This window comes from Solea solea, chromosome 17 (genome assembly GCF_958295425.1).
Source record: "Solea solea chromosome 17, fSolSol10.1, whole genome shotgun sequence".
Classification (NCBI taxonomy): domain Eukaryota; kingdom Metazoa; phylum Chordata; class Actinopteri; order Pleuronectiformes; family Soleidae; genus Solea; species Solea solea.
Window position 1 is genome coordinate 3,469,080 of NC_081150.1, and position 26,641 is coordinate 3,495,720.

The 26,641-nt window shown below is 41.3% G+C and overlaps 1 protein-coding gene across 1 annotated transcript in view; it reads right to left on the reverse strand.

Annotated features, from left to right (window-relative positions):
• Nucleotides 1-26,641, reverse strand: part of disp1 (dispatched homolog 1 (Drosophila)) — a 96,655-nt gene that overhangs the window by 17,933 nt on the left and 52,081 nt on the right. The window contains exon 4 of the mRNA XM_058613186.1: nt 5,093-5,837. Coding sequence (XP_058469169.1) covers nt 5,093-5,796 — 704 coding nt within the window. The 5' untranslated portion in view covers nt 5,797-5,837. The remainder of the gene's footprint in view (nt 1-5,092; nt 5,838-26,641) is intronic.

Genomic DNA, 26,641 nt, shown 5'->3' on the forward strand with positions numbered 1-26,641 from the left:
CAACTGTCAAAGGCAGGTGATGAAAGTTCGCCTGAGGGAAGAAAAGGCTCCTTCTGACAATATGACCTGCCTCTGTTGATCCTGTGTAGAGGTATGCATGAGGTGAAATTAGTCAAGTTGGAGGGGAACCCAAACAGTTGTGAAAAGTTTGTGTCTGTGTGTATACGGTAAAATCACATTGCTTTGCATGTTGTGAGGAGAAGCCCTCAGTTTGGCACAGTGTGGTGCATATATTTTGCATTTCCATTAGGACTAGTACCAAAATAACCAGCCCCAACTGTTCCATTCTTTGGTACCCTTCCTAAAATGGTAGGGTATGGTCAGGGCGGAGCTAGACAGGCTCCACCCATCACAGTCAGCTACATACAAAGCTCAACGACAAACCAAGCATGAAAAAAAGAGGTGCTGTATGCCCTCCGTTGTGTTGCGTTCGATGACGCTGATGTCACGCCACGTATCTCGCTGACAGCAACATCTGTCGCTAACTTTAGTACCTACAGTAGGTTAAGTCCTGGGTCATACTTTCCCCATCCATGTGTCCACAGAAGTCATTTTCTTCATCCCTCAAATTTCATGCCCGCACATGCAGACTCTACTCTAGCGAATGCAAGCACAACTGCAGTTCGAGTCCGTGTGGACCTTACACTCTTTCACGTCCAATTTATGGCAAGCTCTTGTTTTGGTCAAAAGACATTACAAAGAAGACGGTAACCATGGACGCTTGCTCGAGATTATGTGAGGCGGTTCCCCCGGTAACCTTAAAACATACTCAGCCCTCAAAGAATAAAAAGGACACAAAAATGGACAAACTACAGGCGGGAAATCGCCATTACTGGAATAGAATATGAGATTCAGTTGCAGGAGTGGAAAGCTCTACTGTTGTGGACGGAACTGCATGCCTGTATGCTAGGGGTCTGCAACCTGGGGCTCTAGAGCCACATGTGGCTCTTCAGCCCCTCTGCAGTGGCTCCTAGTAGCTTTGAAAAAAAAAGAAAAGCAAGATTTTTAACACCTGTTATTTAGAGATCAAGGCGATAAATAAAAGTGTTTTAATATGTTGTGCTTCACATATTATATAGATATAGTATATCTATATAAAAAAACATGATGTCAAATAAATATATATATGGGCAGGGCTCCACATTCATTTTATTTGGGTGGAGAGGGGACAAAAATGGCTCTCTTCATCCTCAAGGTTGCAGACCCCTGATGTATGCAAATTCAGCAATGTGAAACAGGTCTCTGCAGACGCGGAAAGTGAAATGATGACCCGGGCCTAACAAGTACTGTAGAGAAGCAACCTCATCAAAAAGTTCCAAGCAGCCAAGTCTAGACAAACCAGGCAAGACACCTGATAACCTACGACACCCTACAATACAGGGCACAGAGATCACTTACAGATGCACCCTCACTTACAGAAGGCAAGAGATCAAGGCACGCAATGCAACAAGGGAAAAAGGAATACAAGACAAATGGTAAATCTGGAAATTGATATTATTTGGCAAAAACAACAAAGGAATAACAATAAAAGCCTGCGCACCACATGAATCGCAGGAGGGTCAACACAGTGTGCACACCGTCACACGGTCCAACATCAAATATTTGGCTCCATCCAACTGATAAAAGGTTGCAAAATGACACATGATGGAGTGCTCAGCGCTTTGGAGCTGCCAGGTTTTCGTACAGTTTCTCCCATGTGTCATAGCAACCAAACCACCTGCCGCCTTCAAATACACTTTTCTCACTCGCTCACGATCATAAAAGCTGACCTTTCCTTAGGCAGCATTGGAGGGAAGAAGGGAGGGAGGCAAAGGCATGAATATAAACCAAACTTGTGGACGTCATAAACAACTAGAAGTGTTGTGGGAGGTACTGGTGAAGGCGAACACTTTGCTCCAGGAGAGCCGGGAGTGAGGTTAAATTCTCAACCTGACCCTGGATGGTTGAGTGGCAGTGAGCTGTCGTGGGGTCATTTGTGCAGGTAGAAGCAGGTTAGTTGAAACTCACATGCCCTAAAGATACTCATAATCTCATTCTGGACCCCCACAACCGACAAGTGTGCACTTAAATTCCCAAGTACAGTCTTGAAACTATAGCTCTGGTCCAAGGGTGCATACTTAACTACAGATTAAGGCGTCTGGATTGCATTCACTGGACTTTGCTCAAAAGCAGTGTTTGGTCGTCGTCCAAAAAGAAGTCGAATCAGAGAACTAGTCCCCATTGTTGGGGGGCTAAGTGGCTAAATTTAGCGTCTACTTTTACTCCACTGTGGGTTGAAACTCAGAGCTTACAGGAAAGTTCTCAGAGAACAGGCCAAAGCACAGAGGCAACAGGGTCCAACCATTTCCACAGCAGCTTAAAAGCTTTCACCTGAGGCCTTTAAACCTGCCAGCACACACCAAACTGACCCGGGCCAAAGAGCTGACATCCCAAGGACAGCCTTTCCGATCTTAAATAATACACATGAAATAGCTGTGAGAGCTTATCTTTCAGCAGAGACACAGACATGTCCCTAATGTTTTTAACAGACGCACCGAGACAGAGGAGACAGATACACGATGGATGACTGAATCTGTATTTTTTATTTTTTTAAGATGCTTTAGAGAAGGCTGAGTTGTGCCTCACCCTTTCCAAGACCCAGAGGCTTTTGATCCTTCTCAAAATAGAAAATGTAGGAAGCACAGGCAAAATTGAGTTAATCTCAATAAATGGATTAATGTTTTGTGAAGCTTACAACGGAGGCATGAAAATCCCCCCCTGTTGTGAAACACACATAAAAGGTCTCCCCGAAGAGCTAATGTTTCAACTTATTAGTGTGTGTGTGTGTGTGAAATGTGTAAGTGTGCTGTGATCACAGATGTAATCCCTCGGCTAATCTGGCAAATCACAGCCCTGAGGCAGATCACAATGATATCTGACACCATCTTGTCTGACTCCATAACCTCAAATTATCAGGTTATTAGAAATAAGTTTGTGCATGTGTGTGTGTGTGTGTCTGAGAGAGAGAGAGAGAAAGAAGAAGGGAGTGTATAAATATTTAGGGAGGTGGACTGGAGTAAGAATGAGACAAGGTCTCTTGGTTTTTTGTTGAGGTCTACACAACAACTGAGGCACACATATTGTTTCCTACATTCACTAACTCAGACACACACACACACACATAACAGCACTATACAGGAAAGGGGAGGGGGTTGTGGACGCAGTCTTGGAGCAAAACCCAGTCCCTGTAATTCAAACCTGTCATCGCTGAACAAGAGGGACCTGTTTAGTAAATAAGAGTGCAGTTCAACATTAGAGACACATACGTCCCACGCCACATCTGCTCTCCATTCTGATGTGGAACAAGAGACGAAGGAAGGAGAGACTGACCGGGGTGGGGGGGTAAAATGAAGACAGAATGAGTGTTAATAGAGTAAAAACTGAGGGGGGGGGGGACTTTAAAAAGTGAAGGGCAGGGAGAAGATGCTCGTGAAGGCAAATAAAAGCCTGCAACACAATACTGTTTTGGCTCTCGGTCTCTGCCCACCCAGGGTTTAATGTGTGCACACCAGGTTTGGTGTACATACCCACTGTGGCTACACAAACCTCATCTTTCAACGCCACCCACAACGTCCCTCCATCTAATGAAACAGTTATGAGGGGAGACCCAACTTAATTTGAGTTGGGGAAAATTCCACGATGAGAAGCAACAAGGAATAAGGTCTCATCTCACAGATTCAGACATGAGTAAATAATAACTGCAGCAAAATGCCTTCACCTCCTGCCTCCCCTTCTCCGTGGAGATGGTAAATACAGGATTATGCAAATGATTATGCAAGGCATTAAATGGTTCCAGCTTCAGATGCGGTGGAAGGCCTGTGGTTTCGGAGTAAAAGAGAAAGAACCAACTCACTAAAAATGGATCACTTGAGGAAAGGAAGAGGAGTTTGCCAACCAAAGGAGTTCAATGCTGACATTCTGCTCCGACTGGAGAAGGCATGGCCGCCACATGTGAGCACATGTGTGCGCCTGAATGTAGGTCTTGCAAAATTTGAAGAACAACTTACAGAACTCTTCTCTCATCGTGTGGATAAACTTTGCTTTAGTTATTTGTATCCCAGTAGCCAGGAGGATCTGCACCCATGAATGCAAGGAGTGTTTGTCCGTCTGTCTGTTCATGACAAAACTGTCCGACAGGTCACTCGTCCAAATTCCTTAAAACTAGTCTCCTGCTTGTCAGTTGTGTGGATAAAAACCAGAGCTGCTGTCTGTCACTGATCATACATATTTCCAGGAGTCTGTGCCCAAATGGTGACATGTGCCTGTGACAGGGGCCAATTGCTCTGCTGCCTCTGCCCTTCATGTGGATGCTACTAGCCTGCTACTTGCATAAGCCCTTTACAGGTATTTCAACAGGTAAAAGGGTCCGGGAAGGCTATAGTGTCTAAAAGATGTCATAGCTCAATGAAACAAAAGCAAAATATCCCCTCAGCCACAAGGTAGGAGCCCAAATCCCTTTCTGGCAAGTGAAATGTTGCATGTTAATGTTTGCATGAGCCCTTTGTGGGTATTTGAAAAGGTTAAAGTAGCAAACCAAGCTCATATCATGGGTCCAGGACAGTTTTTCTGGAAGTATGATTTTCCATTAACCAGAACAACTGTGAAGGGGCAATTCTACACTCCAAAAAAAAAACCACAATCAAACTCCAGCACATGAGAGCTAGTGTGAGTAATGCAGGGTCCACAGCCTGTTATGAGGTGCATTTAATGACCCTCAGAATTGTCAATACTTCTGCAAATGTACTCGCAGTTCACTCAGAAACAAGTACATTTCAGTGCTTCTGAAAACACTGAACAAATGCTTGCTGCTGCTGTTACCGCCACCTTGTAAAGAAATAGATGCATTACATTAATTTAACACTGTCACGTTTTGTATTATGAATATTGGCCTTGCAAAGTTTCTGATGTTTTCTTCCTTCAGGAAATTGCCCAATTAATTGCCTTGTTTGTGCTGTTAACTAAAGTTATTCTGTCAGCCTTTAAAAATCCAACATCAGTCAACCTTTACACACAAGAACAACATCATAATGACGTCCCCTCCCTCTTCCCGTACCTGATTCCTGTGGTATGCGTATGACTCTGGAGGTGCTCCTGCCAACGCTGGTGATGGTGCTGATGGAGGCACAGAGGGGAGGATGAGTGAGGAGGATGGGGATGAGGGTGGGAGTAAGTGCAGGCAGAGACACAGCAGGGGCAGGAGGAAGTGTTCCCAGGGTGAGGGGGCACCGAGCCAGGCCCCGTGCCTGTGCCTGTGCCTGGATTCTGAAAGAGCGGACAATCCTGCTGTCCGCAGGGGCAGCAGAGGGTGGAGTGGACGTGACAGTGCTGGCAGCAAAGTGGCGGAGGCTGGAGAGGAGGTGGTGAGGAGGGGGGCGGGGAGTGCGTGGAGGGCAGGTGGCGGCCGGCCAGCCTCTGGGATTCGGTGACGGCGACGGAGGAGGAATTTGCGGCGGGGGCAGAGGACGGAGAAAGGTTCCTCACGGAGCCGTTCTGTTTGACCACGCCGCCATTTTGCCTCGGTCTGTTTGTTCTCTGGACAACAAGTGATCTTTGTGGTTTCTGGTGAACTTTAGACGGTACATCCTTCACAGTCACATGCTCATCTCCATCACTGCTAGAGGCAGCTGTGAGAGGATCCTGGCTGTTGCTGACAAGTGTAATGGTATTTGGGGGGGCAGCGGTCCCGTTGGCACACAGAGGATGGTGGCCTCCATTACTGAGGGCCAGATGGTCTACGCTCACATCACTCAGGGCCATGGTCCTCTCCCAGTGGGCCTGGCAGGGACACTGTCACTCCTCTGAAGAGAAAAGGAAAAACACAAGAGGAAAAGGTCAGGATTAACAGAGCAGGAGTGTTGGTTAAGATGCTATAAAAGTCGTATGACATGCGAGGTGAACATTCATCAATAAGAGTAATACAATGCTCTAACTATTCTGCTCACAAAGACAAAGAAACAGGTCATAACATGACTCAGTTTGCTGCTTATTATTTTAAAAAAAATTACTGTCTGTGCTCAGTTAGGCATTTATATGATATTTAGGGTTCCTATACCAGATTTTACATTTTTTTTTTTTATCTTTTTATGATGTCCAATCCAGTGATTTTCAACCAGTACCGATACTTCAGTATGTATCATATCAGCTCATCCTGAGCTGATCGTCTACATTTACTCTGTATCCAGGAAATAACTGCTACTCCAGCACCAGCAACAACTGCCAACATAGCAAGGACAAAAAAAACAATAAATGCAATAAAGCGTGCCAATATCAGCATAGAGTTTTAAGCTTGTGAATAAAACCCATCCTGCTTATCCTAAAACCCTGCCTACTGCAACTTTAATAGAGGTAAATGCAAGTTTAATGTGTACTGGTCAATAATATAAAATAAATCATCGCTCATGACAGTTTTTTTATACGTATTACTATAATATAACTGTGCACTAAGCAAAAAATAGCACTAATGGCTTTATATATAACTATTAAAAATGTTTGGTTAGCAATATTCAGTTTGACACTAAAAGAAAAGAAAAAGAAGTCCTCCAAGAGTGAAAAGTTTACACTTCACTGACCAAACTTCACCCACATGCAGTCTCAAATGTTTGTTTTCACTTAGGTTTACCAGACTAAACAATTTCACCTTTAATGCATTATTTATTTCTGGTACAAATCCGTTTGCGTAATACAGGTTGCACAAAAAAACAAAAACAAAAAAGGACACCTATCAAGTGAAGTTTTCAAAAACCAATCTCATTTCAGATCATGATTTATGGAGCATGAAAATGACGTGATTAGAAATGGTGGTGCTCATACAGTGTACATTACAAAGCATGGGAGAGGTCCTGCATTCAGGGTGAGAAACGGTTTGTTTTGCTACAGTTTCAGCCCTGATGCTTTTCTCTTTCACTGCAGAACACTCAAAGGAGACCGCAGTGTGCAAATGACATTCTGTGTGTTATTTGAGTGAAGCAGAGGGGGGAAAAAAAGGGGGGAGAGAAAGAGAGAGGGGGGGAAGCATGTGTGATTTGCTTCATGCTTGATGCACTTCAAACGCAGCCCGAGGTGTGTTTCTCAGGTAATGCGGGGTCGAGGTGAGCTGTGCTGGAACTGAGCCCAAATTACAGACCCACCATGGCGTCATTAAGACGACATTAGGTGGGACAGCGTGGGCAGCAGGACGTCCACTAAACAGAAGGTCAGTGCTTCAATCATCTGCTCCTCCATGTGCTCAAGTGTCCTTAAACCAATCTCCCATGTTGATGGGAAAGATTATTGTTTTGACACTGCGAGACAGTAAACTGCCTGACTTGGCAGATGTTTGCTTTCAACTGTTTTCAATAAATCTGACCTGTGCATGGGTTTCCGTTTTCGAACCAGCAAGTGTTTATGTCACCACTTATGAACAACAATTATCGTGTAGCAGATTAAATAATCATTAATGGAAATAATCAGTTGAAAAGCCTCCAAACAATGTGAGCTAAAGATGTGATTGTGGAATCTTACTGAGACGTTACTTTGCTGACACTTCAAGAAACTTTATAAAGGTAACTGCTGAGCAACAATTGTGAAAATGTCAAAGAACAGATCACCTAAATTCTGCTATGTGCGGCTAAAGGTAATGCTCTTTGAACACTGTAAATTATGGAAGTCCAAGAATAAATGAATAGTTTGGGTTTTTTTTTGGTGGCTTTATCAACCAAAATGATTCAATGATTATTCAAATGTGTGTTTTTTTATGGCTCAACATGCTTACAGATTATACGGCCAATAATTTCTGCTCTACTAAGAATGATGACTGTGTTTTTTTAATTTTTAGCAATTTTAATAGACTATCAAAGCATTGAATATGAGGGGGTGGGGTTGGGGAGGTTGATTTTATTGTGTTGAGCACTTTTTATATTTATATGAAAAGTGCTATATAAATAAAGTCTGACTGATTGATGGATTGAAATACTACCATCCACTCACTGAGCAACTGGCTCCCTGGCCTAATGCCGCCACTTCCTACATCCACCATTTCAAAATAAAGGCTCTGAGGTGTTTCCTACAGTCTTGTGCTTGAGATCCTCACTTACACAATTTGCTTGAATTATTTGTCCTGTGCACACAAATCTATTTCTAGAGGCAAGTTGAAGAGAAATCATGTGTTGTGGAGGATCACAGCTGCGACTGCTTCCTGACATTAAATACATAATGCGATGTGCGTTTCTATTTCCACGGGGTCGAGCTCACAAACGTCACACGAGTGCGTCAGGCTACTGTGTTGTGAATAACTCACTTTCTGATGCATGAAGACATCAAGCTCAGACTCTGTGCCATCGTTGATGCCATCGAGAGATAAGATGCTGAAGTGGAGGCTGGTGTCGTGAACAGTGTTTCAGAGGCTGCAGAGCTAAACTCATTACTAATGTCCTTTGCAGCCATTTCCTGTCATATACTGTATATTCACCTTTAATATGGTCACTAAATCCACTAAAAGTCATCCATCACTGAAGCCACATGAGAGTGAGTCACAGGTGACATATCTTACTTGGCCACTCCCATTCTCTCAGCTCACTATTTACACACATACAGGATATTAGGGATGTTAATGATCCACTAATTGACTAAGAAAAACATTGGAGAAATAAATGAATTCATATATGACAATATATGTTTTAGTTTCCAGTCCCTCACGTGTATTTTTAAGTTTTAAATCACCAGAGGGACAATTTCAATCACATATCCAACATAGTTGGCAGGAGAAAAAGTCGAAAGGAAGGGAAACGCTCGCGGCTATGGTGCTGCTAATCTCAGACAATCCCACACCACAACTTTAATATCTGCTTTCTCATGAAAGCGCATTATTGTTTTACTAGTTTATTCTCTCTATGCATGATTCCTTACACTAATGTTAGGTATCGTTATGGAAAAAGCATACACCTGTGGTTCAATGAGGTCATAATCCGTCTCCAACCAGTTCCCAAAGTTCCCAAATCCGTCCTCATTGCATCTTAGGTTTATTTACACCTGTACTTTCTGTAAGTGATTGCAATCTGATCACAGAAATTGCATTTTAATGTCAGGTTTAAAGGGGGGTCATAACAATGCTGTACTATTATTATCTCCTTATTACCACTCACTTACTATTGTCATTATGAATGTGAAAATTGCGTTAGAAATAAAATGGCACAACCATAACATTGCCTCTCTATTACAAATGTATTACCAGGCTATTACTGTGTTGTTACTGGGGTGGAAATCACATCATGATACGAAACACAATAAATGGCGGAGGAGTTTAATTCAGAGCTGTTTACTTCAGAGCGCCGTATTTGACGAGGATATATCACCAAATATTTTGATCAATCCCCCCAGTTACTGATGTTATCGGTAAGGTTGCAATAAAAGGCCACAATTTTACTGATGCAACTGAAACATCCATCCCTTTCCCAGCTGCTCTCTTGTTGAAGCTCCGCCCAAAAAATGCACAGAACACACACTGCTAGAAGTCGAGACACACACACACACACACACACACACACAGAGGTATTCCATTTCACCCGTACCATGACCCCTGAAAAATATTTTGCCGCAAAATGGATGTGCTTGCATTTGAGTGCCGAGCGATACATCACACTAGCCTGTTTTTCCCCATCCCACACCCGAGCGAAAGACATGCGGTGTACGTGACCAATGCGGTCTGTGACACCTCCACATGAGCGAGCGGCGAAACATAAGCATGACAGCCTCGTCGGGTCAGGGGGTGGTGGGGGAGGAGGAGGAGGAGCGGGTGCGAAAGGGGGGAGGAGGAGGAGAGGAAGAATAACTGCGGAAGTCCAGATGAAGTCATTAGTATGTCTCCCACAGCTGTCAGGAGACCGAGCTGACGGGGGGGGTGGGGGGGGAGGCGACACGGAAACAGGGACGTTTAATAGGGATTAAGCATGAAAACAATGATGCAAGACTAAGGTCTGTTCCACTGCCGCATACATGTGCAACCAAGAGTTTGTGTAGTCTGGAATTTAGCCTCAACACTCTCTGTGTGTATATGTGTGTGTACACACCAGAGCTGAGCGCTGACAGGCAGGTGAGACATCTAGGACGGTCTGTGCAGACACAAGCAGGGTCTTGTGTCTCTCTTCAAAATAAAAGCTGACAGCTGGACTAAGCTGAACCAAGCAAAGGCTAAAAAAATAATGCAATCTATTATTCACGGAAACATAGCTTAATTATGGAGATAGAATAACTAGATATAAGGATATTAGCTCTGTGGTGACTGTAGCCTGGTTGTAATTACAAAGGGGGGAAAAGAGGAAGGCAATGCTAGCTACTGAGTGGAGTATCGAAGGAGCAGTGTATTAAGTAGTGGAATTAAGATTTTCTCCTTTCTTTCTCTCGTCCCCTCATTTGTCCCGTGCACACATCTGGGCTGCAGACCTTTAATCAGGCAAGAACTAACTTTTCTTTAATTAAATTTAAGTAAAGTTTCAGGAGGAGGGGAAGGAAAAATTAGGGAGAGCAGGAAGGAATGTCAAAACTTGACCTCACATTGTGACATAACAACAATAGCATGTAATCAGGTGACCATCCTCGGTCTGCGCTATTAATAACGAAAGGATCAGAATCACAAAATGCTCATTTGATTCTGGTCAAATTTGACAAAACAGCATTTCCTGGCCCCAAAATCTTAAAGTTAAGATAGAAAAACTCTAACATTTGACAAAGCATCATCACATCAAACACACCGCAGGTCAGATAATCACACTATGATGTTTTTTACCTTACTGTGGAGCTCTACTGCATCTAACATCATCAGTCACCATTAATCCAACAGGTCAAACTCTGTCTAGACTTCCAAACGTGCTGACATGTCATTTCCTGCTTATTTTCAGTACCAAACCTGCATGCAGCTTTAAAGGGATTACTTGTGCCAGAAGGGATGAGGCTGCACTTTATTCACCCACCACAAGCCACAAGAAATATCTAATCCACCAAACTTTTAAATAACAAAGAAAGCGGATCAAAAACAAAGCTATACGTTTAATGAGTCCAAGGGCAAGTGGTTTAGGTTAAAAAGCAGGTGATGACGACGCGCTTCTTCTCCCGTCTTTCATGTCATCGTCGTGATTATGGGGTGTGAGAGCGATAGAGAGACCTCGGGGCGACAGACGGCTAATGCAACGCGAGGCGAGGCATCCCTGCATCCCTTTAATTAAAACTAATAGGCAGCAATTACCAGGAATCAGTCAAGAGATGGTTAATAACCACACACTGCTCCTAATAATAACAGCACACACACACACCAGCAGTCTTGTTGCCCCTGCGAGGCCTGAGCGTACGCTTGACGTGACTTTAGGACACTCACACTCTTTGACATGTTTTCTGGTTGTCAGGAGAGATATTGCACATTTTTTGAGCCCCTCAGGGGATGTTTCTTTCACAGCTGGGCTGTTAAACACACCGGTGTGACGGCGATGGCTGGAGGCGACAGCGTGCCGAGTCTGCACTCAGACAACCTGCGGTTTGTGTCGTTCCATCAACACTGACATGCCCGTTACAAAGTCCGATACGCTCACTGGGAGAAACTTCAACACTGTGAATACACACATCTGCGGTGGTTTATGGATTACTAATCAATTAGTGAATTAATCACCAACTACTTTGATAATAGAGTAATCGGTTTGAGTGAAGTGTGAAGATTTATTTCTCTGCACCTCTATGACATTAAACAGCTTCAGCGTGTTGACAGAAAAAACAACATTTGAGGATGTCGTCAAGAAATAACTAACAAATTGTTCTTTTTTTCATAATCTATTAATCATTAGTTGCAGCACTGACTTGTTTTTTTAAAATTCTGTGGCAATGCAGTGCACGTCTGCTCTTCATTAAAAATCATCAGTTACGACATTTAAAACTCGGAACAGTGAAAATCACTGATCAGTCACAACATAAATACATGACGAAAGATGTCCTAAAACCTTCCTAATATTAAAACCAGCATCACTCTGGAGGCTGCAGACAAAACAAAAACATCACATCAATAAGCAGATGATGATGATGATGGCGATGGATTTATTCTTCCATCAGATTTAAGTATAAAGTGGACGAGTAAAATGATTTACATTTATTTTTGGCTGACAGAAATGTAATCATAGTATGGCATCAACGTCATACTGGACGAGGGCCGGCCAATAACTCAACAACAATATAACACAATATAAGAATAAGGAGTATAATATATATATGAATGTATTGTTTGGGCAAAAAAGACATTTGAGAACATCTTCGCTTTAAGGTTTGGGAGAGACTATACAACATTTTTCAACATTTTATGGACCAAATCACTACTTTATTAGTAGAGAAATTAATTGACAGATAATCAATGACGTAAATGTTCACTTGTTGGAGTTACACAAAATGTTTTACCTAAGATTTGACAAAAAGGTTTCTCTGTTTAATAATTTTTTTGTCGTTTTGTCCATAAAGATTTTTAAAACCACAACTAACTTTCACACAGGAGCACACAGTCATCTTTAATTGTAATACACTAATTACAATTATCAAATTAAACTTTAGTCAATGTAATAACGTTTTTGTCCATATCGTCCAGTCCTATAATGAATTCAGGTATAGCATTATTAAGAAACCCATAAAAAAATGATGACAGATATTAGAGAAATTATATTTCGGGGAGAAAAACAAACAAAAATGTTTAGAAGAGCAGGTTTTTGAGAATTTACCTTGTAAAACCATCCCTGATGCGCGCACACACACACACACACACAGATTATAAGTGACGCTCCACAACAGAGGAGACGCGTGGAGCCACTGACTGTTTCCTCACAACTTCAGAAAAACACACTCGTACTGCACCCACTTTCAAACAGTCACGGGAGGCGAGTCCACGCAGAGCGGAGGACACGTAGGACAACACGCACGCAAACAAACGCTCACACAACACGGAGCTCCTACCGTGTGTCTCGTGTCTCCCGGTGCTTTGCGCTCGTTATCGCCGGTGAAAACCTGCAGCACGCGGCGCTTCGTTTCCACCAAGTGTAAAAAGAAACGCACACACACACTCGGGACTCCTCTGGTTTGAGTTGAAATATCCGCGAGGCTCTTTTAAACAAACAGTTCACCCGAGAGGCAGCAACGAGTGTGAGAGGGAGAGGGAGAGAGGGGGAGAGAGAGAGAGAGAGAGGGCTGTTTCTCATGGAGTGTGTCCTGCTGCCAGGATGACAAACTGCCACACACACACACACACACACACACTCACTCTCTCTCTGTGGGCTGAGACTGCGCAGCACTGATAGGACGCTCACGCTGTCAGCTTTAACCCGCTCACTGCCACTGCCACAGCAGCAGCATCACCATGTTATAACGCATGATAACATAAGTGAGTGACGTGATGAATGATAATTAAACACAAGGTTAAATCTGTGTTTATTGTAAAAAGAAAAAAAAAATAATAATAAACTGCAATTCTTTTAGCTGCTGTTAAAGGTGTAACACAACAGTGTGCGACATTTCGGAGGGTTTGTAATTCAACCTAATTACCCATAAGTTTCTAATGTTTTTAAAAAGTAGTTTCAAAGGATTTTGTAGCCTCAAGGCCCAATTTTCATCTGTTTAATGTCCTTCTGTGTCCATATGTGCTGCCAGAAGTGCTTTTTTTGCGTTAGTATCGATGCTGCGAATTGTGTCATCATAGCACAACCTGCGCCCAGATTTTGGAACCGTGTGCAAAGAGTGCGCTGGGTGCACGTGGTCGGCGCATGCGCAAACTGAATTTCCATCGCTAACCAAGCGAGCTGCTCAAACCAGACAATGTGATATTTCTACTTTTTCCAAATGTTCTGTTTCTACTCGGGGGTTTTTAATGTTCAAATCATATTAACACAACAATCAGCCAACAAAATCCCACCTTAAATTAATCAGAATCAATCTTATTGGCCAACTATGCGTGAATTTGTATAAAGATACAATATATAGATATAGGAGAAAAAAGAGAGGAGCCATCTATCAATTTACTAGATTGTATATAAGCTTCAAAGCTGATTTAAATTGTGTTCATTTGTGAAGACTATATATCTTTCTGGATAAATATGTGTTTGTTTTTATGCAATAATCAAAATCCTCTGACATTTCCTAGCACGGCACTTCAAATGTCGCTATTCAACTTTAAAGCTACAGTGAGTAAAAACCTTTGGCTAAAATACAGGTTTACATGTTTTCTACATTATATATGTTTGCACCGAGACACAAGTACTGAACAATAGTTAGCAGAATGTAAGTATGACATTTACTACACGATAAACAACATGCATATGATAATATTCAGTTAAGTAGATTTTGATGAAATTACCACAGTAGGCTTTTCAACAACCCCAAGTATAATAAACATCCTTTAATTATCTGAAACCCTACCACATGAATCCTTAATACAGCCACACCCGTTCTTCGCACACCAGTTTACTTTAATTATAGATTTCTGTTTAGATGTGTTGGCTGCTCTTCCAGGTTTAGCTTAATAACTACTTGCTCCCTTTTCCTCGCTCCATCTCCATCCAAGGCAACAAAAGCCCAGGGCTACAGTGGTTTCTTTCAAACCTCAGCGAGTGTAGAAACTGTCCAAGTCAATAAATCCTTGATGACTGAATATTTTCAGTTTGGATTATACAGTCCAGGACAACTACCTCTGTTATTCTGGTTCAGAACATCACTTACACACACATGCACACACACAGATGTGATAAAAAGCCTTGTAAGTTTAACACAAATGTAAATAAAGGCATGAGTTTATATGTAACATTTCTGCATTTACATATCTATAGTGACAAGACTAATGTTTTGTTTAGGTATTTATTAAATTGCGTACTTATAGTTGCTAAATGTTTCCAAAACTCTGTGGAAATACGTATTTATATTCAAGGTAACTGACCATTTGATTTCGGTCGCCATCAACTTTCATCAACCGTCTTCACTATTGTGGAATGACCATGGAAGAGTTGCAGAACTTCTGACTGTATTCATTGAGCGCCAAAACAGGCAACAATAACTCTCATCTATACCGTGGCTGCATGATTTCTGGTTACCTCCGTGTCTGGTGTAAAGCACACAGCAAATGTGCAACCACATATGTGTACTACCCATATATGACAGTGGGGCAAACCACCTATGAAACATCGCAGTAGAGAAGTAAATATCCAGCGACTATTAGCCATGTTGTTGTCTAGTTAGCCCGTCTCTTTTCTCGTTTTGACCACTCAAACAGCGGCTTAGTCACACATCGCAGGCAACAATGGTTGGACACATCGACAAGCAAAGCCAGGAATCGAACCCACGACCTTCCAGTTGAAAGACAACTAACTCTACCACAAAGCCACTAAGCCACAAATGGATCAAATGCCCTTTTACTGTGTGTTCGGCTGCAAGAGCTCTCCCCGGACAACAATTCCCATGATTCCACCCGACTTAATGATGTAATCAAGCTAAGTCTTCTGTTATTGTTTTCAATTGAGAAACCCCTAGTGGCAGATATAACATATTGTGTGTGTAACAAGCAGCAACAACTTTAATATTTCTTACAACTGTGCTTCATGTGGTAAATTAAATCTGTTGCTTATTGCTCCTTATTGTCAATTATGTCATAAACAGCTGAGAGCAAAATGGCAGAGACGGTTAATGTAGCTGAAAAAGTGGAGTCATTGTGTCTGCAAAGCCAGGGAATGTGCTCAGTAAAATGCCTGATATGAAACAGGATAATTTTATCATACACAACTTATAATATCAGGCTGGAAACAAAGCAGACATTTATAGTATTCATTTTAATCTCTTGGTTTCATCAGATGTCCCTGATTAAGCAAAGAGAAATAGCTGGAGATTCTTCTGGAAAAACATTTTGCTCACAAACAACTGATTCCTCTCAGCAGGGGAGGAGGCTCATCACAGGGAATTCTGGGAAGGAAGAGGGCCGTACCTGGTTTTCATTTCAGCTGTCCACCAGGATTAGGACATGCTTCATGTAGCAAGCTGTTATCATCTGCTGTAGTGAGGTACTCACTCACAGCTGGCCCCCAGGGCTCAGCCAAAAACCTTAGCCTTTCAGGGCTTTGTAGCCGTCGCTAATGAAAATAACTTTGTTTTTGTACACTGTGTAGAGCTCATCGTGTTTTGTACCATTTCTATTTCATCTACAATCATAGAATTAAGTTTACATTCCTATTTGAGACATATGTTTATATACTAATCAATCATTAAAGCTGATGTAGCTTTTGACCAAACCCTAACCCTAACAAATTATGTTGTTTTATCATTGCAGCCATGTTGTGAATCATAGTTATTTTGGTCAGGCTAATCGTGAAAAACAAATTCTCATGCCGTTCCCATGCCTGGCTGCATCTTTAGGACATTGACCAAACTTGGGACATGGAAGTCTGTTGCCTCTTAAAAACCATATTTTAGATTTATATCATCACCACTGTCCAAGAATCTTTGCCCAAGAATCTGTACCCATCATACAGCCTCTTAGAAACATCTTAGTGCAGTTATTTTCGGGTCCCAAACATACTTCAAATTATGATGCTGAGGCTCAGAGCCAGTTCTCTGTGGGAGCTGCCTGTAAATTATTACATCACCAGCCCCACCGATGGTGGTCATGCGGCCGGTCAGCTCAGGACAGTTCTTTGAAATGACGGCCCCAAAAGTATTTCAGCATTAAATGAACTTAAATTCTTGCCTCCCCCAAGAATAACATTGAGTTCATAATGTGGTGCTGAACAACATGAGAGAAACTGGGTTTGGGTTTAGCCAGCCTGGGCCAAAGCTGGTACCGCTACAGCGGGGAACCACATCAAAGTCTGCACTGGACCAGGAAGAACGGAGGCCGTGGTGAAAGCCCACTGAGGGATGATTGCACACAACTCGTCAAAGTGACAAATTTAGTATGAAACAAAAAGGAAGGAGGGCATAGAAGAGGACAAGGTGTTTCTAAACCATTATAGGCTGTGGTACTGTATGGCAGGTCCATGGCAGACATGAAGCCCAAACAGAAAATTGTTATTTTCTCTCTAGCTCATTTTAATCCAAAAAACCCCACTATTATCTGATAAAATCAGCATTTACTCCTTGGTCAACAACACAACTCCACAATCAACACAAGTTTTTTTATCAGCTCTGGCTCCAATCAAGACTCTGAAGACTTCTTCAACGACTTTACTTTGGCAGTCTAGATGCCGAGAACACAGCTTTTCTGGTGTGACGTTAGAGTGCACAACGTTCAAACAGCAATCAAAAAGTGGCTGGGCCACTATTAAGTTTTAAAGGGGGACAGAAATACTGTTGTCACGTGTGTCAATGGTTCACACGGCAGTTTCTTTCATTTGTTGTTCCCTGCTTCGGATTTCCAACACAATGGTTTACAGGGAGTTTGTTGCATTGTTGCAAATAAAAACATAACAAAACCACAAAGGCAAACTCCTACTGAGAATTGGAAAAGAGTAGGGATGGGCAAGAGTATTCGATTATTCTCTTTATTATAAAAACTCAAACAGCTACTATGACTATTGTTACATCTTAAAAAGATACAAATAAAATCTTAAAAAATAAAAACTGCCATGACTATTCAATTTGTCGTGCATCTGTTACCACAAGGAGGAACCAGCAAGCATTTAGTTAGTGGACTTAATGGGTGCTTGCAGACACAATGACATTTACAAGCTTTCTTGAATGCATCTTGAAGCTGCTCCTCTAATCTCTGCACGCTATAGATCACCCAGAAGTTAAGAAATTTACCAGGGTCTTTGAATGCATCTCCTAAGCTTCTCTCATTAACATATTGTGCTGTGAACGCTACATTACATTGCCTGGCTCTCATTATTCAACTAACAATGCCGTTGACTATTTGAATAGCATTTTTGCTAGAAATACCCAGCACTAGAAAATTGTCTATTTTTTAACTCTAGTTGAAACAAACAAACAAGAAACATGCATATGTGCTAAGTTGGGTGTTAAATGGGAGTGTGTCGAATAAAGGTACAACACATAAGAGAACAAGGTAAGGGGAAATATACAAGCAAATGTCTTCATCCTGTGAAGTTTTAGGATCCAACTGATTGTGGGATTTAAGGGACATTAACAGTATTTTCGTGGCAAAGCGTTCAGGAGCTGGAACATCATGTGCTTTGACATGTACAGGAAGGTGGCAGGTAATTTCAGAAGCCCTCTGAGCTTTTCACCGACCGCTGCACGTGATAATGTCTGTCTAGCATAAGTGAAGGAGAGAGGGCAATGAAAGAAAGAGGGAAAGACCGCATTAAAATGTGGTTTTAGAGTGTTCGTGGATAATTAAATGAATAAAGAGACGGGGGGGGGGGGGGGGGGGGAGTGCGACTGTAATTGAGTGGGTGAATAAGAGTCTGAGACAAAAAGCAGACAGGCGGCTCTGATCACGTTGCTCTCTGGCTTCTGTAGGTCACAACAGGGAAACCCAATCCTTTTCGACACCTTGGCAGTGAGGACGGACATCTCCTACCCAATTAGTGCTGAGCTCCCTGACGTCTGCCCAGAAGGACCCTAGGGGTCTGAGGAATGGCTGAAACATGAATGAAGGCTAATGTTTGAGTTTCTCTGCATTCAGTCTGAGGAACAAGAGGCCTTGTGTGAAAATGTTTTATGCCCCCTTTGCTTTATGACGTCAATCTGATGAAGAAAAATCACATTTATTATACAAAATGCAAAGGAAAAGTGAGACTTTTCTGATCTGTAAGATTACTGTTGGTGCTCTGAATGACCTTTAGCACCTGTATGAAGTGGAGTCACCTCAGAGGCACCAACTGTTTAATGATTTGATTATCAGATGAAGCACCAGTTTCCCCAAAACTGTATTTTATTCCATCTGCAACTGGTGTTTTTATAACCACAAAGTTATTATTTATTCTTGGGCTGCAACTCATGATTATATCCATTATATATTAATCAGTAGATTATTATCTCAACTGCTCAATTAGTTTGGTCCATAACATGCTACAAGTAGGTGTTCCTGAGACCTCAAAATGATATCTTATTATTATATCTTTGAATGTTTTGGTTGGTCCACAGTTCAGTGTCAAAGAGGAGCAAAGGAAACCAGAAAATGTTCACAGAACTTGTTTCAAGTTTCAAGATACCAATTAATCAACAATCAAAATAGTTAAATAATTATTTAGTAATCGATTAATAATCAGTTGATTGCTGCAGCCCTACTTTAATCCAGGACTTAAAATTTAACATTAAAAGGACATTAAAACAAATATTACATAAAAAAAATTAATATTAATGAATCCCCCCAAAAAGAAGCACCATATGTGCAATCTTTGGAAAAATTCACACTCTGTCAGTCACCAGTGGAACAAAAGAAAGGTTTAAATTTAAAATACATATAAAAGCTTTTATTTTACATGCAGGAACAACCAGTATGTCTGTGGAAGGGCTTGTTAAGTCTTATGCTTAAAAGAGTTTTGAGGATCTTGTGGAAAATCTAAAAGTATAGTAGATGAGAAAAAATGTACTGTATAGTACAGTATAGTTCAGACCTTTTGTCCTGCACCTGTATTTTTGTCATAGATGTATGCACAGTCTTTTGTCCTTTGTCTACTGCCTGTAAAGCACATGGGGATTTTTTTTTTTTTTTTACACGTGAATCTATGTTGACATGAGGAACAATCTGTACATATGCTTTAGTTTGCTGTAAAGAGATGATATAATGGACTGACTTTTCTTTGGCAAGCTACTGTATGTTTTCACTGTAAAGCAGCCGCTGAGCGCCCATCTGCACTTCTCTTCATACTCAGTATATACTATATCTGTGTCGAATGCAGCCGCAGAGTTAGTTTGATGATAACGGCCTTTTAAGTTGAGACATCAAACGGAAGGATGACCCGCGGTTGGTTTGATTTAGGGCCCATTGTCGCAACATGTATTCAAGTCTGAGTGGATGTCAAAACGACAACAGTACGCTGATTTACATATGTAGGTCAGGTGAAAAAACACTTGACTGCAACAGAAGTCCATTTTACTCACCAGCAGGAGAAAGTGAATTGTGTCAACTGTTCACTTCATGCTCACGATAAGTGAAATATAACAGTGTAAACAAGTCAGTGTATGCGACTTGAATCAGTGAACGTTGTGTCCCAGAAACAACCAGATGGTAATTAATAGAATACACATTTCAGGGAGAGTAAAAACAAAACATTGACGAATGGGGAAGCTATTGTGATTGACTAGCACGGTTATATTCTCAGCTCAGTGGTTAACCTGCTACAGTTCACCACCTAGTCCTTTGAGTGATCATCATGCCATGAAACTACTAGATGTATCACAGAAATACGTGTAGATTTGGTTGTGGTTTTTTGAAGTGTGGTTGTATGAGTGACTGAAACATAGTTAAGCCCATGTACTGAAATTTGGGTCACTTTTTAAATGGCTTTCCCCCCTACACCAAGAGAAAAGAGAAATAGAGAAAATTGTGGATTTTTCATCACGACACACAGGTAGGTGTTGATGATGCCTCCATCAGTAAGTTCAAATGTCTTACTGTTTGTGTTGTGTTGAAATTCTTCATTTGGATTTATCAAGGCAGCAGGAGAGCAGCAGCTCCTGTGTCACTTTGACACTTTCATCTTTAATTTCCAGTCACAAAAGGCTCATTAATGGCAGGAGAAAACCATGAAAATATTCTTGAATATAATTGAATTAAGGGATTTTAGATTCTATTAGGTGAGCCTTTTGTGAAGTGGCTAAAAATCTGTTTTTGTTCATTTTATTTGTTTTACTATTTACATGACAGCTGATTTTACAGCTTCCATCCTTTAGGACCCTGAGTTTCTGCACTTTCTCTAAGGTCAGCACCGCGATTGGCCAGATGATTATTTGAGTATTTGCATTTTGAACGCTTCCCAAACTTCCAAAGCCCTCATATTTATTTTGCACATATTATGTTTGTTTTACTCTTTTTCTAAAAGTCAATCCAGTAACTCTATTAAAAAAAAAATGGCGTTGGCTCACATTTTTATGTGCCTCTTCAGTTTAATGATAAATAGCGATACACCACGCTGAAATGACACATGCTGTGCAGTTGGGTTTTAGTTTGGAAGGAGGCCGTGCGATGAACGAGGTGGCAGCCATGTTGTTGTGGTTGCACATCGACATGCGGGATCCAGATGACCCATCTGTCTGTTTCTTATCATTTCCTTTCACACACAGCACAAAGATAAAAGAAATGACAGATACAAGGGCACGAGAAAACAAGATAAAAAATAAAAAAGCAGCTGGCTCCAACTTTAAGAGATTGGCAGAGCGGTTTAGCTCTTCACAAAGTCAACATTCTTCTCCGAGGTGCTGGCAACTCCAAAGGTGTGAATGACATCACATGCACATGTTTGACTCACATTGGCTGGCAGGTGCAAAACCCAAAGGCTGAAATACTTGTTGATTTGTGGATGAGGAAATGATTTTAATGTGCTATGATTTCAATGCAGTTTGAGATAATAAACCAGAACGGAGCCAGAACGCTGTCACTGACGCAACTCAACCTACAGTTTTACAGCTTGTATCCCAGATGTTGTGTAACGAACTGAGAAAAGTTTTTCTGCCTTGATTGCTCTCTTTTATTTTAAATAACCACAAAAATACAACTGCGATCAAGACTGACCCTCCTACAGTATATTGTGACCGACTTTCAAGATGTTTACCATCAATTTTAACCAACAAATTGTACAGATTGTGAAATGTTTTGTTTAACTCAAGCTCACGGCCCACAGACCACATGCAACCTGTCACTTAATATCAAGTTCTAATTAGGGTTTTTTTTAGTGATAGATTAATTTTGCATCATAATGTGTTTTTTTATGAAACATATATATCGTTGCTAATCAAGATGGACACTTTTATTTTTAAATTCTGTGAAATATCATCACAAATTAAGCTTGTGTCGCCCACTACTCCTGAACAGTTGCTTTTACCACAAAATTTCAACTGGCCCCTCCTGACCAGACTACATGCTCAGTGGCCCCTAGGTTATATGAGTTTCAGAACCCTGATTTAAAGTGTTACATGTCTAATAGGTAATTAACTGCACTACAGAAGCAAATGGATTTACCATCTTTGGCAATTTTTGACCAATATTATTAGGTTCTTAAGATGAGGATTTACAACTTAGACAAAGATTATTTCACTAGGATTAGGATTCTTGATTTAGAATAAGTGGAAATAAAAAAAACATCACTTTCACGATGAAGAGTCCAAACAATACTGTCAGGTTTTCATATCGCATAAAGAATCAATACTGGACAGCTGCTATTACTTGGCGGAAGAACAAGACAGTGTGAAGAAATTAGGAACAGAGGCCTGTTGTTTCACCGCTGTTGCTTTAACGCATTAAAATATGCACACTTTTGGCACAAAACTAGGTGCAGCCGTCTAATTACATCTGTTTTTCCTGAGGATTTCACATGGTGTCAGGGGCTTTGGAGCAGCTCAACCAGGCCTTTGTTGTTCTTGAACACTGATCACCCCTGCCTCTCTTCCTCCCTCCTTTTCTACGTCTCCCTCGTCCCTTTTTCAGGTTCCAGAGCAACTTTCTGGTCTGGGAAAAGACACAGTTCCATCCCAACTCCTCTTTCTATTGTCTTTGTGAGGGAGACAAGTGGGGAGGGGAGGGACGGGCCACGAGAGGAGAAAGTAAAGAAGGGAGAGCGGTGGTATGCAAACACAGGGTTCTTATCAAGTTGAAGAGAGGAAGCGGCTGCAAATGAGGAGTGTCTGCAAAACCTCAGAGCAGAGAAGGAGAAAGGAGAACGAGATTTGTTTGAACCCAAGTCCTGGTTTGATCTTGGAAACAAACAGGACAACAGGGAAGTTAGGCCGTGGGAGAAAAGGGAAAGTCGGAAGGAGAGAAGAATGAGAGGCTTTGAGGAGACTAAAGTTAGCGTTTGCTCATCAAAAGGGGAACAGCATTTCAGGAACTGCTCAAACACACACACACAGACACACACAGACATCCCCCCAGCCACTATACTCAACAAACACAATGTGCATGTGTGTCATCCTCTTTTTGAGAAAGGAGCATGGTATTTTCCAGCAGGTGTTTATACCAACGCGTGTTAATGTTCCCTGTCCAAAAAATGTTGAATTTTTAAGAAACTTCCTCTGATATGAAAACACACTGTAGATAATATTGTTTGTGTACTTGCTCCATGTTTGAGCTTCACCTAAAAATGCCAATTCACTGACAATAATTATGGCAATATAATTATTCTTTAGCAGCAAAACAGTGCAGTGTTTGTCTATTCGCTGCAACATGTCGTGATATAACTGCTTTCGGTGTGTTATTTCTTATTTGTGCAGTGCTTTTGTATCACAACAGATGAAGGGAAGGCAGAAGCATAGCAGCCGCGCTAGTAAAGGCAAATGAAAAGGTAAATAAGAAATGATCCCTGGTTCTCTGAAAGTGAACAGTTGGAATATGGACTAAGAGTTGCTCTGAATCAACTGGGAGTGACGTCACTCCCGAGTTCGCCGCATTCCAGTTGAGAAGTGGGAAAAATAATCGTATCTCGAGCTAGCCATTATTAGCAATACCAGTCGATAACAACGCTCTACGCATGTTTTTTGTGCACACAAACAGCGTAGCAACATGTCTACGGTTAAAAATTAAACAGTACTATGTGTACGATAAATATTTACTGTGGATCAAATAAAACAGAAGTGCTATTAACGCTAAAAGTAGCAGTGTTGTATGTTGTATGTATATCTTGGAATCTCACGTGGAAGTTGGTGTGATTGCTCCAAGTTTGCAAGTTGGAAATCCAAGGTTATGGGGCGCCCCATCACCTTGGAAGTTCCGAGTTCCAACTATAAATGGAACACCCCATAAGTGGGAGGGGTAGCAACATCAGCAGGGTTTAGGCGACATCAGTTACATACTGGAGCTTTAAACTGTACAATAACTTTAAAATCTGGCCATACTGCCATAAATTCTTTCTGGTTTTGGTGTCTAAAATACAAATGTAATGAATTATATGACAGATTTGACATCTGAATTAGTCAGCAGAATTAGTGTACAGACAAAATGGAAATTTGGACAGATTTATCTATTTTAGCACTATTGGATGACACAATTCCATTATAACTAAGTCTGGGATTTTCATTATCAGTTAACCCTCTGATTTCATTATTGTGGGCAAATACCTGTCATAATTTAAGACCCTGTTTATTCAAAATTAGGACATATACTATTTCATTAATGTTAAAGGAGGAAGGAATAAGTTTTAGTCTGAACCCCTGACAGAAAACCTCTTACAGGAAAACCACATCATGGAAGAAAACAGGATATACAAGAAATAATAAATTATAACAATAAACCTGAACAAAGGGAACAGTCAAGGCATTTTTATGGCAGCACACAAAGGCCAGAGCGGTGCAGCACAGAGAGACTCTCTGGAGGAAAAACTGATAAAATTTGAAAGATCACATCCATGTGTCAAATTTCTCCGGGGGCCACAGCGGTCTCGCAGGACGAGATGGCCTCATGGAAGAGGACGGGAAAGAAAATCATGATGACATTTTCTATGTGTGGTTGAAAAAGGCTGGAGGAGGGTGTGAGATCACATCCTGCCGTCATAAACCTCTGGGCAATCGTTGAGACGGAGGTGAGCATGTGCAGACGAGGGGGGAAGAGGGGGGAAGGATGAAGCGAAGGAAGGGGTTTCGGAGAAAGAAGAGATGAGGATAAGACTTTGATACGAGGGGAAAAGGCTGAAGCTGAAGTGTCACTGAAATGTCACTGCAGCTGGATCGCAGACAAGGTCAGTGAAGAAACTTCTCCTCCACTTCCAGGCCACTTCAAAACACTTTCTCCATCTAAATCATCGTGTGCTCTCCGAGGACCTTCGCACGGCCGCCTTTATTGTGGACAGATGAGCTGAACGTACGGGTTCAACTTTCTTTGACAGGATGTTCACGACACACACTCATTTTTCCCCCTGCTTTGTGAGGGACTGTTTTCAATCACATGGCCAGATCTTATCCTCCACATTGGGTTTTTTGTTTTTGTTTTATATTCCTCCCAAAATATTAGATTGTGTAATTTGTGACTGACCGCATAATATGACAAAAAGCTGCCACAAAACACATTTGTAATAGTGACTGCCTGTTGTGTTACTTCTGGTTTCTCATTCAGCCCAGATGCAGCCACCGCCACAAAATGACTGAGAGACTTGTGTCACTGCAAGATTTCTCGAGATTTCATACTGTTAGACAAGTCTGGACATCTGGTTTATTCAAGACTGTTCAAGATTGTTTCTACTAAAGACTGACTCTAACAAAATCAAGACATTCCCTTCTATACCATATTTCCCTGCTCAGATTAAACATGACAAAACTTAATCCCAGGGACTGTCTGATTTCAACAACAAGCCGTCGGTTTTCAAGTTCAACCGCATTTTATTCAAAACAAATCCTGTCAGGAATCTGATATGAATCCAAAAAACGTTCCAGAAATAAAAACCATACATTTTAAACTGTAGTGCATAACTTTTGAATATAAACAAATGTCTGTAACATGAAAACTACTGTGAATTGAGACAATGCTGTATAAGGCAATTGGCGTTGAACACACGGAAGTGATACTTCAGACAAAAACAACAGCAAAATTGAGCTAGTAAAGCAAGAAGGTGGCTCCAAACAGGTTGGAGTTTGACTGTAAAATCCAAAGGAACGCCCTTGAAAAGCTTCAGAAGTGAAGTCTACTGCATTCAGCAGTTTAATGGGATTAAAGCTGGGCAATTCATTGATTTGAGGAATCAATTCAAAGTAATGGTTTGGGACGACTGGATTTTTAAGGAACTCGATTTCTCTCCCATAGTTCTATAGCAATGCTGCCTGTACCCAATGGTACTTCCTCAGAGTTTAACGAGATGGCAGCAAACAGTGAAGAAACAGAAAAAATTCCCAAAAAAAAGCCTCAACAAAAGCAACCCCAGATTGACCTGAAGCCGCAGACTCGTGACCGAAGATGTGGGCAACACCTACGCCTAAAACCAAATGCGCTATCTTACTTGTGGAGGAAGAAAAGTTGGGTCCCCCCAGACGTTTAACAATATAAGTCCTTAAGACTTTCACTGCTTCTCCTCCCAGTTCTGTGAACTCCTCACTGGGTAACGTGGATGGGAACACTCCAACAGCTGGGCAGATGAACGTTGTACTAATGTGATAGACTTGTTTTTTATTTAACAATATCACTAACTCAACTATCTACCAATATCAGACCCTTTTGAATTTTGAACTATGAAGCTGTTAACAAAACATCTGTGCAAGCCATTTCAAGACATTGACACAAACAAAAACAATTATTCTTCTCCCATAAAGAAGAAATGAACAGCCCAAAACATGACTCAGCTAAAATGCTAATGCTGACTCTAATTTACATTTTTTATAGCCATAGTGTGCAAAGTGAAGCATGCGGTATGTAGGATTTTGGATTCTATCGGACTTTACAATTTAATCGGTCCCATATCCAATCCAGTGATCAAAATCAGAATCAGAATCAGAATACTTTGTTGATCCCCGAGGGGAAGTTCTTGTGTTA